Raw genomic sequence first — 19,055 nt, 5'->3', positions numbered from 1 at the left:
CATATAGCAGTCAATATTGAGGATTTTGGCATTGAGTTTAATTATGTATAATGCCTAACATCAGTCGCTAGTTTGCCTCTTGACATAAGGGGAGTGAGGTTTTACCTGCGCAGCTCTCATTAGCTGGTCTCTGTTACACTCTCCCCCTAAATCTCAATCCTATGTGGGTTATGGCACCAAAGTGACCCCTCCAACCCTACTCGCCCCCTCTCCGAGCAGGACTCAAACCAGCATCTCCGGCATGGGAGGCAGGCACACTAACAAGGACACTAAAGACCGCAGTCCCTAACGTCAGTCACTAGTGCTCCTCTTGATGTCAGGGGAGTGAGGTTTTACCTGCACGGCTCTCACTAGCTGGCCTCCGTTACACTCACCCCCTAAACCTCACTCCCATCCGGGTCACTGCACCAATGTAATCCCTCCGGTCGTACTCACCATGCTCCATCTCCAGCATGGAGGGTGGGCGCGCAAACAAGGACACTAAATACCGCAGTCTCTAACATCCGTTGCTAGTGTGGCTCTTGAGATCAGGAGAGTAAGGTTTTACCTTGAATAATAAGAATTTACCTCTCACTAACTGCCTCTTTTACATATACATATCAAGTGCTATCTTGTATGATAACCTTAATGCCAAGCTCCAAATCAAAATGATTGTAGAGTTATTTTGATATTAAATCTAAGTACAGCCTCATTACTGTAACAAATTCATGTGTTAATAATTCATACATATTTGCATCCCTGGTTGATTGCAATAAAATATATAAAATAAGACACTTCATAGATTTCAGTGTTATTTATTTCACATATATTTCAGTAAATATTTACTCACATAATCTCTTTTCTGTAGTCATGGTATTGCTAATTAAGTGTATAAACCTTAAAAAATTCAAACATCGTATGTTGTTTTCTTCTTTAAAGTGGCCTGTACAAAGTGTTGTTTTTCTCCTTTTTTATTAAGATATGTTTTTAAGATATGTTTTTAGTGCATTATTGCTTTTTTGGCTCAAAAACCATGTTTGATTGGAGTGTTTTGAATTACAGACCACAAAAACATTAATCATAAAATATGAACCTTTTCCATTTATTTCAGTAGTCCTCTCATCTTCCATTCATCCATCCATCCATCCATTCATTCATCCGGTTATATCAACAGGCTTTTATTCAGGATCCCTTGATCCCACCCTATAAAAATCTACATACACTTTAGCAATTACGACAACAGTTTCAATGAAACAATATTAAATGCTCTGATACAGATTCTCTCTCTGTCTTCCTCTTATTATCCATTATCCTCTTATTCATAGTGTTATTTAAGCCCAAATGAATGAAATATTCCATCTCATAGTACCAACACACAAGCATACTTATACGCACATAAACATACACACACCTCACATCCGTATCTCTCATCTTAAGGCTAGTTCACCCAGCTTCCTCTGGGACATCCTGTAACCCAACCTACACAGCCAGATCACTTTGTTTGACCCGGTTACTACTAGTACCACTGGTCTTGCTAAATCGGCGCTTGTCTCTGGAGAATGCTGGTTGGGAGGATGGCGTCGAGGGGGCGCTAGGTGTCATCTCACCCGGGACTTCAGGGCTTCCGTAGCTCATCTGCAGGAAGTCCTCAGCCGGATCAAGGTCATCGTGGCTTTGATGATGCAGCTCGGTGGCCATGTTGACGGAGTTCTGCTGGTGGGCCAGGTGGTTTGTGAAAGGCTGGCAGGTTTGATGGATGTGATGAAGATGGTGAGAATGTATATGTGGGGGTGATGTTGGACGTTGGCTTGATGCTAGGCACTGGTTGAAATCTGGGGGTGGGGTGCAGGTTTGGGAAGGACGTGGCTGAGCAGTCTCAGGCAGTTCCATCGGAATACTTGTCTTGCCAGGTTGGACAACAGAAACAACTTTGCTGTTTTTGCTTTTGACGTCATTAGCATGTTTGACGGCGTATTTTCTAAGACATTGCTTGCACTGTTTCCATCCGAGGTAATACAGCTCTAGCACACTGAGGAGCAGCGAAACAGCTGCCACCACCAGCATGAACACGATGAAGACATTTTTCTCTGTTGGACGGGACATGTAACAGTTCACACGGTTGGGGCAAGGTGACATGTTACAAGGATAAAGAGCATTCAGGAAGATGCCGTACATCATATACTGGATCACAATGAAGGTCACTTCCATTACCAAGCGTATTATAATACTCATGACGTATGTCTGCAGCAGGGCTCCCTTCAGGCGGAACTTTGTCTTTCTATATTCGACTTTCTCTTTGTGTTCCAAATACTCATTCTCTCCTCTTCCCTCCTCACCCTTCTCCTCTATCTCCCTCTGCTTCCGCTTCTCCTCCATGCGAACGATGTGCATGGCATGGCCCATGTAGATGAGGCATGGTGTTGATACGAAGACAATCTGCAGCACCCAGTAGCGGATATGGGCAATAGGGAAAGCTCGGTCATAACAGACATTTGTGCAACCGGGTTGTAGTGTGTCACACATGAAGTCGGACTGCTCGTCGCCCCATGATGACTCTGCAGCAGTGCCCAGAACAAGGATACGGAAGATGAACAGCACAGTTAACCAGACCTTCCCCACTGATGTGGAGTGCTCCTGCACCTCCTCCAGAAAATTTCCCAAGAGACTCCAGTCCCCCATCACTCCACGGCAGCACTACTGAGGCAGAGAGAGAAAAAAGAGAGAGAGCAAATAAGTACAAAAAAGGAGATTGGCATCAAGATCAGTTTTAGCATGTTGTCAAAAGTCATGCATTTTCAGCTGTTTTGAAATGTATGGATGATTATTACTGCTGAATATAATGAAAGGGGAGACTGAAGCTGCGTGCCAATTCAGAGGCAGCATCCTTCAAAGGCCGGATTCGAAGGCCGATTGCGTCACATCGGTGCGACGAAGGCTGTCCCAATTCGAAGGCCTCCAAATGCATCCTTGTTTTCCCGTGCAATGAAGGATACAACACCAACAGATGGATCCTTCGTGGCATTTCCTTCCCCAGAATTCATTCAGGAATTGTTTTACACTTTTAAATGTATAAGTATTGGGTTTCCAGCTAAAATATCTAATGATACAAATGCAAAAAAAAAAATTTTTTAAAGCGGTTCAAATGTTGTCCTATATCTTACTAAGATGCGATTATATATAGTTTATACTCTTTATTATATAAAGAAATGGACCATGGTGAACATATTTAGACTATAGTTTGTGAACCCTGTTTTCTTTAATATAACTTTTAAAAAAGTCCAGTACAAACGTTACTGCCCCTCATCAACTGCAGCTGTCACAGTGGCTAGGTGACAAGAGTCCTCTGTAGCCTAGACCGTGAACCAACCTTTGTGGCCTTTGGACACAGTGTATCCTAAAAATGTATTTAGATGGTTCATAATAAGTTGATAAAGTTTACTTTTGTTTAAATCAATGTGCCAACTAATGTGCATAATTCAGATCCATATTGTAAAATATGTATTATTGTTGTTGTTCATATGGTAGCCCAGTCGCCTAGTACTAAACTGACCAATCAGAATGCATTTTCAAATGATGCAACCTTGTTTACTTCTTCTAAAATGATGAAGTCCAGCTCCCCCTATCTGAATTTAATTTAGGCCTAATGGGTGGAGCTGGAATATCCCACCAAACCCTAACCCTGCCCATAACTCTATACCTCCACCCATAGACGTCTAGAGAGGTGGCACTGGAAGTCATTGACTCTGCAGTGAGCACCACTTGGAAAAAGGCACGATGGGATAATATAAGTTTAATTATATTGAATCTGTCTTGCCCTCAAAAACACATTATTATCATATTGCACAATGTAGAGCCAGTACAGGCATCTCCGTTAATGTTTTTGTGTAGGCTAATATTGTTTTTTTTCCTCTAGCAAAAGTAGTTAGTTAGTTAGTTAGTTAAAAACGGTTGATACATGGTGATATTATTCATATACGTACTTGTTATTCAATAACAAAATACATGTGTCTCCTTCTGCATATAGCCTAACCAATCATTATGAGAGAGGTAACCACAAGCCAATCAGCTTTTAGAATCATTGTAGTCTGTCATCAAGTCTGCTTGTGGTTAACAAGATGAAGAGAAAAACTTTCGACTAGTCGATATATCGATGAAATCCAGATTATCGGAGAATCTCAGAACAAGTGAGACTGAACGGCACATTTCCATGATTTCCCACAGTGAAGGAGTGGAGGATGGGCGCATATGAGTAGATTTTAGATGGAATGTGGCTCTCCTTAGTCTGCAGATGGCGCTGCTCTGTTGGTTATTCCCTGATCCAAAAATCTATTTAATATGGTCCCCAAAATAGGGGAGACGTATCAGATATTAAACCGATAATAAACAGATTCTACACTTGATCTTAGCCATAAGGCCGAGGAGCGATATATAGCTAAGCATAGTGTTGTTGATTGTAGAGATTAATGCGTCATTCATTAATCAAGACGTTTTAATATATCAAGGGGATATCACTATTTGAGTGCATAATCATCAATAAATAGATCAAAATCAAACTGGCAGCAATCTTATACTGTTTCGATCTTCACATGCCTCTCCATAAATTCCCTAATTTCTAAACCCAAAACGTACGTCTTTTATTGTTTTTGTGATGCACTTAAATTTTTCTAGAGGTTTCCCGTTCTGTGTGTCATGTTATTGTATATTTACAGTAGGGCCTGAGAGGGGAGCACTATGAACTTGAACAAAGGGATGACAGTTCTAATTTTAGTCCCATTTTTTGGGTGGGATGGCCGGGAACAGTGGTCTTGGCAGGGTAGAGCAGGGCAATGTGATGCCAAGGGCCCTGAGAACTGCCCCTCTGAATGACCCTGTACAGGCCTAGATAGGGTGATCATTTTACCACTCTGCAGCTGTCTCCCAACTACATCACGTATGCCAGCCTTTGTGCTTCTGTTTTGTCCCTGTGTGAGTGATGTGTCTTTCAGGACACTGCAGGGACTAACTGAACTTCTCATCACAGAGACAAATCAAACGCGATGACAGGGGTCACTATTCCTCTATGTGTAGTACTACATACTTATGTCATACTTATGACAAATACTAATGTCATTTAAACAACATAAAAACAAGATATCCAGACAAATGCGACCAGCTGAGAAGCTGTTTTTAATTTCTGTTTAGTACTTTTTAAAGGTGACATATTATGGCCCTTTTCACAATATGTAATATAAATCTATGGTGTCCCCAGAATATTTCTGTGAAATTTCAGCTCAAAATACCCCCCAGATCATTTATTATAGCTTGACTAATTTGCCCCTTTTTGGGTGTGAGCAAAAACGCTCTGTTTTTGTGTGTGTCCCTTAAGAAATTGAGCTGCTGCTCCCCGCCTCCGTTCAGAAGATGGCCGATCCTTTACACGAGCTTCAGATACATACAATAGCAAAACACGAATAATCTCACTTATCCAAAATCTCAGAAATAACCTCCAGTAGCGGAGTGCAGCCTTATGGAGAGACTCAGGAAGAGGTTGCAACTTTTAGACTGCACCTGGACGTTTCTGAATGGTTACATTTATGTAGTTGTTGTGGAGTTACATTGGTTCATCTGTTTCTGGGCGATTTCCGTTGAAAATAAAATGAATCCACTTCTCTTGTCTCCTCTGAGGCTGGGACTCTAAATAGTGTTCTGTTCTCTTCTGTGCAGCCAACGACGTTTGCCATTGGGTTAGAACTGGTTACACTGTTGTTGCTTGCGAAAACCAAATGGCGGTGTCCATGGGTGGAAATGTGCAGACTAAGGGGCATTATAATAAGATGGATCCCCTTCCTACGTCAGAAGGGGAGCGAAATCTGATCGGCTTATTTTTTGACATGTTTGCAGAAAAAGGCCAAAACAAAGGTACTGGGTTGTCACTTTTCACGTTTTCTGGGTTGGTAGATGCACCAGGGACCCAATTATAGCACTTAAACACGAAAATAGTCCGATTTGTATGATATGTCCCCTTTGAGACTTTTTTCTTTATTTTTTATATTAGTAAGGTATAAGGCCCATTCACACCAAGGGCAATAACTATGACGATAAAGATTTTCTAAAAAACGTTCTAAATATAAAAGAATAGCAGTCCCCACCAAACTATAACGATAACGGCACAGAGAAATGATATCGTTGGAATCACTTTCAGAACAGATTTTTCACAGATAATGAATGATAAAAACGTTGACAGCCAATCAGATTCCATCCTGCTTTAAAGAGCTCGAGCATTTAAAGCACCAGACGACAAAACTGCAGTGCACGCCTAAAATAAACTAAACAATATCCTCTGCTGGTGTGAACGCTAATACAGTTGTCATTATAGTTATCGTTTTGGTGTCAACGGGCCTTAATTGGGATAATTGGCAATAACTTTACATTTTAAGAAAAAATATTTATCATTTGCAGTTTATGAAGGCAAATTAATAACTTTTTTCAGTAACTGTTGAGTGAAAAGTATTTGGTATAAAAAGCCACCGTTAGTTAAACTAAGTCGTTCCATCAGTTTTTATTTAAAAATAATATTTATTTTAGATATTTTGAGAGCAAAAACAAACACTTTCAAGAGATGCTTTTTATACTGTATATTATATATTATTTAAATGAGGTAAATACTAGTAAAGTGAACTCCTTCAAAAGTTTCTTCCCTGTTCCTCTTCAAGGTGTCAAATGTGAATTCAGGTATCAGGCAGTATATTAATCAGGCATTAACATTAACACTGTCCAGTGTTGTTCTGTTTCCCAAAATAACATCAGTGAGTGCTGCTTCATTTCCGTAAATGCCACTCCAGTCCAGCTTCGTCAAGCCGCCCTTAAATAAATCACTCATAAATTCCAGTCATTCCGTAAAGCATCTTGTATGTGTCACAGTGTCTAGTTGTGTTTCCCTGGGTTATCACTAGAGGTCCTCGTTCTCACGGTGTCATTCACATTAGACTACAATTCCCAGCATTCTGTTGTGTCACTTATCTGATTATTGCACTCAGCTGTTTCCCATCACCTTGCTAGTTCTGTGTGTATATATTTATGTCACCTCACTTTCTAAGTCTGTATCTGCCCGTTTCTTGTTTTTGTCTTGTGTTTTGGATTGTCTTGTTGGATTTTGACCCCTGCCTGGATGACTACGAGTTTGGATTGCCCTTTAATTAAAAACTACTGCTCTTGGATTTTCTGCCTCCTGTGTGTGTTCCGTGACAGTATGTGTCTAAATTGATTTTATTAATCCTAAATGAAAATCTCAAAGCTTTAAAGTTGTTAAAGCAATGCAACAAGTTTGTTATTGTGTCTTTTGCTGTGACACACACATTGATCTTTTCTCAGGTTCTCCACATGCCTGTTTTAGTTGTTTCTGTAGCACCAGTTAAGCGCCAGGTTCCTCTGAAGGGGGTTTCTGTTTAATGCTATTTACAGGATATTGTCACTCAGATACCCATTAAACCTCAAATGTTTTATGAAGCACTATCTGCAGCCACACTAGAGAGGTAACTTTAAAGTTTATGTGTGTGTGGGTTAGTATCTGACTGCCCTCTCACACCCATCCTGTACCAAACCCTAGTACCGGTCCTGCTGATCTCCTGTAGAATGGCCAAATATGGACTGACAGTTTGAATGGAGGCCCTCCTACTTTAGCAGATGTAAAATAGTCAAAATGTCTGATCTCCCATTAATGTTTAGTGAAAGTTAATCCAGAAACCATAAAGAGCGCACTAATAAAAAAATAACAGGACTTTATATAAAGAAGCGTATTTTGTTGTATATTTATTGTTTTAAATGGGCTTTATTATTATCTTTATGCATATTATATTTTTCTTATTGTTTTCAATTTATTTTGGGAAATGTGAACCATATATTTTATATCCCCGAATATTTTTAAATGTATTTAAGACGATGAATTTTAACATCATTAATTTCCTGTGCATGTCAGGTTCTGGTCTTTAAATGCGCTAGTACTGAAGGGAAAGAGCAGTGGGAAGTTCACTGAACAATCAAACCTTAGTATATAGTGTCAAATCTAATAATGAAAATGCAATGATCTGTCTTAACTATGTCAAGCAAAGCACCAGGCTTTATGAATAATCTTACCCTCTTCTTTAAAGCACTACTGTTTTACAGAATGAGTTTCTTTTATACACAGACATTTGACAAAATGTGCAATCTAGTTCATAAAGAAATACTGCATTTTTGTCCATGATGTTCAGTGTCATGGATGCATGCAGTTTTTGCATTTATTAGTTTGTTTTAAAATCTAATCTAAAGTCTGTTCACATCAGATGCTTTGGATATGACTGTCATTCAGAGACGTGAACTCAGCAAACCCGTGTGCTATGTTGTGTTGGCGAAAGCTTTTTCGGAATGGCATCGGTGGGAACGGAATCTTAGACATTAAAAAAAACTGAAGAAAAAAACAGTAGGACGGAAATATCCATCTGATTCACACTGACTGGGCGATCTCTGTTGCCATTGTGTGCTCTCTCTCCTTGTGTCTCTACATTTTCCTTTTTTTACATCTTCCTTTTCTTCTTCTCTTAGGAAGCAATTTCTAACAATATGATTTCCTTTAGACTTGCTACTTTAAAGGAAACAAGTCTCTTAGGGTCTCCAAGTGCAAGGGTGTTTACTTTCCCAAAAAGAGCAAGAGAACGACATAAGATAAGAGTTCATTTGTGCTGATTATTTTTCATCTGGTTAATGCACAAAATCGTAAAACCCTGAAAGCTCTTATCATGAGGTATTATGAGAGGTCAAAGACTGCTTTCTTGAATGTAGCAAACAATGGGACTTCAGTCCACACACACGAGTTGGTGAGATGAATGACAGACAGGAAGAACTTTCACCTGTTCTCATATGATTTTCTATTTGTAAAAGGAAAGACTTGACATTGGTCACTGACCTCAAAGGTCATATATATATATATATATATATATATATATATACATTACCGGTCAAAAGTCTGGAAAATGTTTTTGAAAGAAGTCTCTTTTGACTTCTTGATTTTGATATTGATCAAAATACAGAAAAAATGGCAATATTGTGAAATATTATTACAATTTAAAATAATGGTTTTCTTTTTTAATATACCTCAAAATATGTGGGGTTTTTTTTCTGTGATGCAAAGCTGAATTTTCAGCATCGTTACTCACATGATCCTTCAGAAATCATTCTAATATGCTGATTTGATACTCAGTTATTATCAATGTTAGAAACAGTTGCTGCTTAATATATTTTGCATGAACTTTTGCATGGTAGTGTATATTGTTACAAAAGATTTCTATTTTAAATAAATGCTTATTCATCAAAGAATCGTGAAAAGGGTATCACAGGTTATATAAAAAAAATATTAAGCAGCACAAGTTTCCAACATTGATAATAAATCAGCATATTACAGTGATTTCTGAAGGATCATGTGACACTGAAGAATGGAGTAATTATGCTATAAATTCAGTTTGCATCACAGAAATTAATTATGTTTTAAAGTATATTAAAATAGAAAACCATTTTGTTAAATTGTAACAATATTACTGTTTTTCTTGATCAAATAAATAAAGGCTTGGTGAGCATAAGAGACTTTGTTCAAAAACATTGAAAATAAACATAGTTTTTCCAAATGTATATATATGTATAAACATTATAAGTTATGACTTGCATTAAACATCCATTTTCTGGCCTTTTTAAACTATTTGATTTGGAAAGGTGCTAATGAAGCTTTTCAAAAGTCTTCCTGAGCTTCTTTTAAATTGTTTGTTAGGGAATCATCAGAGCTTCCCTTGTTCTTTATGACTCTAAGGCAATGTCAAACATTCAATAACAAAAATAAACTTAGAATAACATGCAGCCTCGCGCTGCCATTTGCATCAGTTTAACAAGCTGGGAACATTGCCACGACACCTTTGAAACATTCTAGTAGCACTTCACAAAGGTGCCAGGCACTGTTGGCAAGTGATGGCATGCTGGTTTTTCTCACAGTGATCATGTCGCTGCGGGCACACGGATACTCACACCATAAGAGGCTCTACAATGCCCACTCATGAGACTCTGAATAAATATTTATTCAAACCCTTTCCCCTTAACCTGATGTCAGGGACTACCAGAATCAGCATGACACCACAGACTCTAGTCACATCTTTATCCCAAATATAACCAGAGTTGTAAACTAGGCAAGACACAAAGACAAACACTGTGGTTTATATAGATCTGATTATAAGTTTGCATGATATGTATCTTTTTTTTTCTTTTTTAAATAAGAGGGATCTTAAAAATTGTTTTTATGAATGAATAAATGCAGTTTTTGCCACAGAAATGTACTGTTTAAAAGTTTGGGGTAAGTTACTTTTTGTTGTTGTCGTTTTGTTTTTGAAAAATTCAAAGTTTTATTCAGCAAGGAAACATTAAATTGATTTTTAAAAAAGGGACAGTAAAACCATTTATAATGTTACATAAGATTTTTATTTAAAATAAATGCTGTTCTTTTGATCTTTCTGTTCATCAAAAGATCCTGAAAAAAGCAGCACAACTGTTTTAACATTTGATAATAATAATAATAATAATAATAATAATAATAATAATAATAATAATAATATATTTCTTGAGCACCAAATCAGAATATTACAATGATTTCGGAAGGATCATGTGACACTGAAGACTATAATTACTGCTGAAAATTCAGATTTGTCACCACAGCTTTGGAATAAATTACATTTTAAAATATATTAAAATTGAAAATAGAACAGTTACATTAAATTGTAATAACATTTCACAATAGTACTGTTTACTGTGTTTTTGACCAAATAAATGCAGACTTGGTGACCACAAGAGACTTCTTTCAAAAACATTTAAAAATCTTACCAATCCCAAACTTTTTAACAGTAGTACATTGTCCACAAAACAATATTATTGACTAGTAAAATTATTTGTGGAGTGTGAAATTAAAATGGCAATGGCACTTGCACAGAAGTACAGAGGAAAATACAGTGAAAGAAGAATTTTGTGAAGGAAATTGAATCAGTTTCTTATGGAGAAAGCAAATTATCATCACTTCCAATTGAAGTCAAAACCTGGACATGCACTTGTGTTGCTGAACTTGGACTTACATACCAATGCTATGTGCTTTTAAAAACAAAGGACAGAACAACTGTTTAAGCCAGACATTCCCGGACTGACACGGGCCGCTTTAATCAATGGAGAATTCAAGGATGAGATGCTGAGTTTAGCCATATGAAGTGAATCCTCCTCGCCCGACTCTGCCCACTGCAGAAGCCTCATTATACACACACTGACACCCGCACATATCAACACGTCACCTGCCATCCACTGGCATTCCTCATATGGACCATGAAGACAATCCTTCTCTGCTTGTCAGGCTGCTAACTGGGTGATGTGTTTCCTTACATGGCAGTTTTGTTTTTCTCTTCACTGTCAAAGCAACTGTATTGATCAGCCAATGTCTCATTATTCGAGCCAGGCACCACTTGACATGTTGTACAGGGCTTTTGCACTTTGTAAATATGACGTGTGAGTGGGATATGAGAGATATAATCTATTTAACATACAGTGACCCTTAATATGTTTTTGGACATTTAAGAAGTGCATAAAAATGCGTTCGACAAGTTTAACAAAAAACATGGCTCACAACTGACCCCGACAGGGTAACACACTGATCCGACAAAACCCCACGAAGTGTCTGTGGCCGTCTGTCGGTGCAGTGTGACCCTTCGCTAAGCCACACCCGAAAACCGCCACTGGCCAATCGTGTCTTAGCAACCGTAACTAGGCGCGAGAGTTCTAGCAACTTGTGGCAATCTTTCGAGCGAGGGAAACATGCCGAAGCGTTGTGCGTATGGATTGTGCAAATCAGATACCCGGTATCCTAAAAGTTTGGACGGGGGAGTGTATTTTTTTTCTTCCCGAAAATCTAAAAGCCAAGGTGAGAAAGGATGTGCGTGGATCAGCAATTTGGGAGACCCCATTCACAACTAAGTGTCGACAGGATTAACAAAAACACATAGCCTATTGCTTGGAAGTTGGAAATAATTTCGGTTCTTTGTTCATAATGCGCATGTTTTAACGTAAAATAAGACGTTTAAAGACAAGAGGGAGGCTCACTGACATACTTTAAAATATATTTCAGCATTTTGTTAATCGACGGCCTAACGTACCCCTGACTGAGTAACTCTCCCGATCGCGGCTCTCCCGGTGTTAGTGTTATTCCATAAGATTTATGGATAAACTGTTTGATTTATAATTATTAGATTAGTTTCACATTTCACTTACCCTGCTGTGCACGAACATAGCTGTTCCTCGATTTGTGTGTTTCCCGTTTGAATGGTCAGCGTATGAGGCGGCGGCTGCTGCGACTATAGGCTTTAGCTTCAATTCTTATTAAATTATTCTCTAATCGGTTGCATATTATGTCGTGGATATATCCCTCGAATGCATTTTGCAGTCCCGTTTGTCTTGCTCTCTCAGATATTTCACATGTTCGCCAAAAATTACTAATTATCAATTTGGGAATGTCTGACACCGGTGCATAGACGCTGTAATAGATGTGCTAGACGCGAAAGCTTGACAGGCGTAGCAACAGTAACTAAGGAGGCCGGGGCTTAGCGAAGGGTCAAATTGACTTTAATTCACATTTCTACTTAAAATAGACTAGACAGACAGTTAGTCGCTGAAGCACAATCAAATTCACAATCCTTTATGATGACAAAAGCATCTGTTGGATAAAATTATTGTTCCATTAGAATGGCTGCAGATTCTCAAGCAAAAATGGTGTCATAATGTGCTAATGTAATTATTGAGTACTTAATTTGAAACTCTTATGAATTATTTATGACCATGTAAAAAATGAATGTATCAAAGTCTACAAGCAAAATCTTGTAAAAAATACAATTTAAAATATGTAAAAGATTAAATTGAAAAAAGATTTGTACATAACTTAATATTTAATTAGTACGTTAATAAAGTCAGTGGTATCAGAATTGTTATAAATAATTTAAAATATAAGTATTTCAACATTAAATACATAATAAAAACCTATATCATTTATCTATTGTTTAAAAAATGAAAATACAGCATTCTGCACTGTACCTCAAAATCATGACACAAATAAAACAATAAAATAAAAAAATTCAATCGTATTTGACCCATAGATCTCTTAAACAATTAATGTGATGTATAAATCCGAATTACCTGTCTGACTGCTGACTTATGGGATCGTCTTTGGATGAGTATGCTGTGGTCTTGTCCTCTTCAGATGAATGTGGGCTCTAATTCTGTGGCCCGGGGTCCTGTAGACGTAGCTCAGCTCTGATGTCTGTATGACAGTGGGGAAATACTGAGTGATGGAGAAAAATGGCAGTGTATCTCTATAGAAAACACTCTAACGAGACTGGAGTTCAAATGCAGCACAGGCCTCCTCGTGCATGTCCCACTGTGGGAATAAAGCACAATTGTGGGACACTGAGAAATACTGGGCCATCTCAGGGAGTGTTTCAACCCCCCCCCCCCCCCCCCCCCCCCCCCCCCCTTTACTCCTCCCGCCCTCTCTTCCTCCTTCCCTCCCTCTCTCTTTAGTTGCCCCCACCCCAATTTACTCCCTCCCCCACACCACCACCACCACCAGAATGCACTTGGTGTATAAGAATACCACCGTGTAAAGAGAGGAAGTGAGATTGTAATAGAACACAATGGTTGTTCTTCTCAGGCTGTTCACCTGTGATGCGTTGTGTTTGTTACTATGTGATGTGATTGTTGAAGTTTTACCCCTACCCTGATCAATAAACCTTTTCATGCGATAACCACACAAACATGTCTTCACCATACGTGCACTTCCATACGTACACACATTACCTCAATTTTAACAGCATTATATATAGCCTATATAATTTATATTCATAAATGAATATGAAATATTCATTTCATATTTATATAATTGTACGATAAAATAGTGCAGATTTGTTTAGCATGCAAAGGCACACTGGTTTAAATCCTGATGTGATTTAACTAAAATTATTTCTTAATAAACCAAGGAAAATTTCAACTGAATGTGATAGCCAGGGATCACCGTTGAAAAGCAGCTTTTTGATAATTTATTTTGCACTATATAAACTGCCGTGAGGGTTGGTAGGTAACAACTATTTTGCAAGATAAATGCAAATGATCGATTGGATGCACTAAAATCATCCATTCACATGGTTATTTGTAAATGAATCACAGCATGATAGATGCAAATACTTTTTCTAAACCAAAATAATTGTAAAGGATACCACCCAGGCTAATTGGAAAAATGTTCCTATGCTGGCATTTCTGTAAAATGATATTACATTGCTTCTAGTATGTTTTGCCTTTCAAAGTAAAATGTCCAGTGAGTGACTGTAAAAGCATGAAAAAATGGTAACACTTTAGTTTATGAATTCTCACTATTAACTAGTTGCTTAATAGCATGCATATTACTGGGATATTGGATGTTTATTAGTACTTATAAAGCACATATTAATGCCTTATTCTGTATGACCATAATCTACAACCCAATACCTTAACAACATAACAACTACCTTACGAACTATTAAAACATTTTATTGATAGTTTATTAATAGTTTACTAATAGGTAGTTAATAGTGAGAATTGGAACCTAAACTAAACTGTGACCAATTATTCAAACTATCGAAAACATTTGAACGAGAATCTGGCAACGTTTTATTATGTTAGTTGTTTTACGTATTGCGGCAGTTCAGAAATGAAATGTCCAGTGAGTGGGGCTAAAAGCTTAATGCTCTATAGTTTGCTTGTACAAGTCTTTGAGCTCTTTTATTTTGGCTCGTGTTTCACAGGTCACAGAACTCCTACCCAAGCTCTTTGCATTGCAAATGCACTGCTGTACCAGGTGAGCTACCCTTCAAGTTTTCTACATCAGAAAAGCCAAGCTAGATATGTTCAGCAACTGTCAATTTACAAATCATGCAAATGGTAAAAGTGTTTTGAGGTCATAGCACAGTATTGCAATAAGTATTTTTGAATTAATAATCTGCCCCTGTAATCATAATTTGAGTAAAAAAGAATAAAGTTTTACGGCTATTACTGTTCATTTCAGCTGGAAACTGCAGTGAATTTTATGTATAGTTTTTGGAGTTTTGCAAAAATTTCGGTCGACGCACATTTTTCCAATAGGTTGGCAAAATTATAGCTGGATAAAGCTAAAACTTGTTCTTGCGACAAAACTCATAGACTCACTGCCCTGGCAACCACCTCAAATGTGAAATCAAGTAGTTTTTACTGTATTTCCCCCAAATATTTCCTTATCAGCTGAACAATATGATGCATCAGTGTAGCAAAAATGGTTGTACCCGTGTTTATAGGATATTAAAATCTTGTACCTGATCACATGATCCCTTTTTTCTTCTTTGTTCAGGTGACCTTCTTTCTGTCCTTCATACAGTCTTGTTCGGCTACTGTATTCCAGTGAGGAAGCAACTGTAGGAAATTCAACCAACTTCACAGAGACTAATTTAAACAGAAGCCTGAGCTGTAAACCCTCTCTCTCCTCACATCTCTTTCATTGCTTATTCTGCTCATCGGCTGAGAGCCGGAAGATATATGTCAGCTTTATATAATGGCAATCTTTTAGGTTTCATTCCTCCTTGCTCAAGGGTCTGTGTGGGTTTGTGTGGTGGGAATTCTGTAGATTTGAGTACTCCTTGCTGCTGGGTCCATGTGTGTTTGTGTATGTCTGTAAACATATACATTATATATATATATATATATATATATATATATATATATATATATATAGTATAATGTGCACAACGACACATAATGCTAATTTGGTGTAAGGTACACCAGAGGTTACTAAGGGCTGTTAATGACATTGTGTCATAGTGCACTTGCTCATTTAGAGCCAAAGAGAAATGGAATGTAAGAAAAAGAAATTTTGAGCCCTAAAGGAAACTTTGACCCCTTTTTTAAGAACCACTTTCTTTAATAATGTGCTTTTACCAAGGTAACAATAGTTAAAATTAAAACTGAAAATGAATGAGAATTCCCTTCAGCTATCTGTTTTAATATTGAATGTACCTATCATTTCTTATTTGGGCTCATCTAACACAGCACATCACAGGAATGCCCTCAGTAAATCTTTAAGTTATTTAGTTGGTTTCCCCACCGCTTCACATGCATAAAAACGGGATACATTTTTTCTAATTTAGTCAAAAAGATACAAGTCAAGGGATGACAAGTGGCTCTGGGATTTAAACATAGGGCATTGAAGGCATTCCTGGCCCTCTTTTCTTCAAAATTCTGTCTGAACATGTTTCATTTTTGTTCAAAATTAATTTCCCCAAACCTATAAAATAGTTTGAGCACCAAATCAAGTAGAAATGTTCAAGGAAATATTTTAGTATCACAGAGTATATAACATTGATGCTGACATGGTCAGAAATACATGATGATTTGTAGCAATAAATGATGATTTGTTTTAGTATGAACTATTAAGTCAGAAATTAGATTCTAAATAAAGATTTTGGACTCTAATTGGAGTCTTTTAGTACGCCACTAAGCAAATCCTCATTGTCATAACTGTTTTAACATATCGTACTGTTGTCTGGAGAGTTTCTGTAAGCATTATTAAAATGGGTCACACGACTATATGACGTATAGTGCTTTGTTCCACTCGCCAGCACCCACCAATCACTTTTTCTAAAAACAGGGTGGCTGAGACAAATGTAATAAGAGCAGTACTAGGGTGTGTACTAAAGTAGTTATAATTAACAAATATGCTGATTTATTATTTTTCGGAAGAACAAATTATGTGCATCTAATGCTTCTGTTTTATGTGTCTGTTCATTTCATTTCTTGACATAACTTATGTACTCTTTTAGTATAGTTAACTCTCACTCTTTCCTTTTGGTGTTGTCCATGTGTTTTTGTTACTGTAAAGGGATGGTGAAAATATTACAATACATTTACTCACCGTCATGTTTTTCCAAACCTGTATGTTTCTTCTTCTATACAGAAAATATTTGAAGATTTTTTTGTCCATACGATAGAATTCTGCAAATCTAGAATTTCTCCAATGTTGATTGGTTCATTACATTCTTGGGAACAAGAAAGAAGAAAGTAATTGTAACGCTGCGGGAAGAATGAAGCGAGCAGTGAATCCAATTGCAAGCACATTTATTAATAAAACAAACAAAAGAAACTCAGACCAGGAACACAGAAACAGCAACCATTACAACATTAACAACTCACAAAGACAGGGCTGAAACACAGGGCTTAAATACAGGGGTAAACGAGCTAAACAAGATAACAAGAGGGCGTGGTTAATCAGAAACACCTGGGGATACTTATAAACTAGAAAAACTACAAAGGACTACAAAACATGACACAGCACAGGAAATAACTAAAGTTCACACAAGACAAGGGAAAAACAGGACAGACAGGAACAAGACATGAACCCACACCGTGACATAGCCCTCCCCCTATGGGCGGCTCCCGACGCCCGTAAAAAAAAAACTAAAAAAAAAGTTCAGGAGGGTGGTGAAGTGGAGGCGGTCTTGGGGGAGGGATGGAGGGCCAGGTCCGCGCAGGGAACAGGACCAGGGCCTTGCAATGGCGGGCATGGGCCATGGGACGAGGGCGGAGCAGGACGCGCAGGCGGCGGCCAGGGCGGAGCAGGCTGCGCAGGCGGCCAGGGCGGTGACAGTCCATCGGGCGACCAGGGCGGTGACGACCCCTCGGACGGCCAGGGCGGAGACGACCCCTCGGGCGGCCAGGGCGTAGAAGACCCTTCGGGCGGCCACGGCGGTGAAGACCCTTCGGGCGGCCACGGCGGTGAAGACCCCTCGGGCGGCCACGGCGGTGAAGACCCCTTGGGCGGCCACGGCGGTGAAGACCCCTCGGGCGGCCACGGCGGTGAAGACCCCTCGGGCGGCCAGGGCGGGGAAGACCCCTCGGGCGGCCACGGCGGAGAAGGCCCTTCGAGCGATCCCGGCTCAGGAGTAGCAGACACCGGCTCGGGAACAGCAGACACCGGCTCGGGAACAGCAGACACCGGCTCGGGAACAGCAGACACCGGCTCGGGAACAGCAGACACTGGCTCGGGAACAGCCAACACACACACTGGCTCGGGAACAGCCAACACACACACTGGCTCGGGAACAGACAACACACACACTGGCTCGGGAACAGACAACGCATACACTGGTTCGGGAACAGACAACACACACACTGGTTCGGGAACAGACAACACACACACTGGCTCGGGAACAGACAACACACACAATGGCTCGGGAACAGACAACACACACAATGGCTCGGGAACAGACAACACACACACTGTCTCGGGAACGGACAACACACACACTGTCTCTGGAACAGACAACACACACACTGGTTTGGGAACAGACAACACACACCCTGGTTCGGGCTCAGGAACGGACAACACACACACTGGCTCGGGAACAGGAACAGTCTCTGAATAGGCCATCTTGTCCATAGACAGTGGCTCGGAGGAAGTGATGTGAACAGTCTCTCGCTGGGCAGACGTGACGTGAACAGTCTCTCGCTGGGCAGACGTGACGTGAACAGTCTCTCGCTGGGCAGACGTGACGTGAACAGTCTCTCGCTGGGCAGACGTGACGTGAACAGTCTCTCGCTGGGCATACGTGACGTGAACAGTCTCTCGCTGGGCAGACGTGACGTGAACAGTCTCTCGCTGGGCAGACGTGACGTGAACAGTCTCTCGCTGGGCAGACGTGACGTGAACAGTCTCTCGCTGGGCAGACGTGGCGTGAACAGTCTCTCGCTGGGCAGACGTGACGTGAACAGTCTCTCGCTGGGCAGAAGTGACGTGAACAGTCTCTCGCTGGGCAGAAGTGACGTGAACAGTCTCTCGCTGGGCAGAAGGGACGTGAACAGTCTCTCGCTGGGCAGACGTGACGTGTACAGTCTCTCGCTGGGCAGACGTGACGTGAACAGTCTCTCGCTGGGCAGACGTGACGTGAACAGTCTCTCGCTGGCCAGACGTGACGTGAACAGTCTCTCGCTGGGCAGACGTG

The 19,055-nt window shown here is 39.6% G+C and overlaps 1 protein-coding gene, 1 long non-coding RNA gene and 1 pseudogene across 3 annotated transcripts; all 3 read right to left on the bottom strand.

Moving 5' to 3' along the window:
* Positions 1-1,324: 1,324 nt before the first annotated feature.
* On the bottom strand, positions 1,325-13,335 carry gja5a (gap junction protein, alpha 5a). 2 transcript variants are annotated; one of them, XM_077216062.1, is made up of 2 exons: positions 13,195-13,335; positions 1,325-2,676 (listed from the first exon to the last, which is right to left on the bottom strand). In XM_077216062.1, the coding sequence occupies exon 2, from the start codon at positions 2,656-2,658 to the stop codon at positions 1,459-1,461; it is 1,200 nt and encodes a 399-aa protein (XP_077072177.1). In that variant the 5' UTR covers positions 2,659-2,676; positions 13,195-13,335; the 3' UTR covers positions 1,325-1,458. The 2 variants fall into 2 exon arrangements, with proteins under 2 accessions (XP_077072177.1, XP_077072178.1); XM_077216063.1 differs by having other exon boundaries at positions 1,325-2,673; positions 13,195-13,333.
* LOC143724092 (U2 spliceosomal RNA) lies at positions 4,281-4,405 on the bottom strand (annotated as a pseudogene).
* Positions 13,336-17,155: 3,820 nt separating the features above from the next.
* On the bottom strand, positions 17,156-18,066 carry LOC143724064 (uncharacterized). Its single transcript, XR_013197281.1, has 2 exons — positions 18,008-18,066; positions 17,156-17,758 (listed from the first exon to the last, which is right to left on the bottom strand). It is a non-coding gene; the product is annotated as an uncharacterized LOC143724064 (long non-coding RNA).
* Between the last annotated feature and the right edge of the window lie 989 nt (positions 18,067-19,055).

The sequence above is a fragment of the Siphateles boraxobius genome, unplaced genomic scaffold, assembly GCF_051911475.1.
Source record: "Siphateles boraxobius isolate OS27281-9 unplaced genomic scaffold, OSU_SipBor_1 7, whole genome shotgun sequence".
Taxonomy (NCBI): domain Eukaryota; kingdom Metazoa; phylum Chordata; class Actinopteri; order Cypriniformes; family Leuciscidae; genus Siphateles; species Siphateles boraxobius.
The sequence above is the reverse complement of the archived record's forward strand: the minus strand, read 5'-3'. Positions and strand labels throughout refer to the sequence as shown.

Excerpts from the sequence above, each read along its gene's own strand:
- gja5a (XM_077216062.1), bottom strand. The coding sequence starts at position 2,658 with ATGGGGGACTGGAGTCTCTTGGGAAATTTTCTGGAGGAGGTGCAGGAG.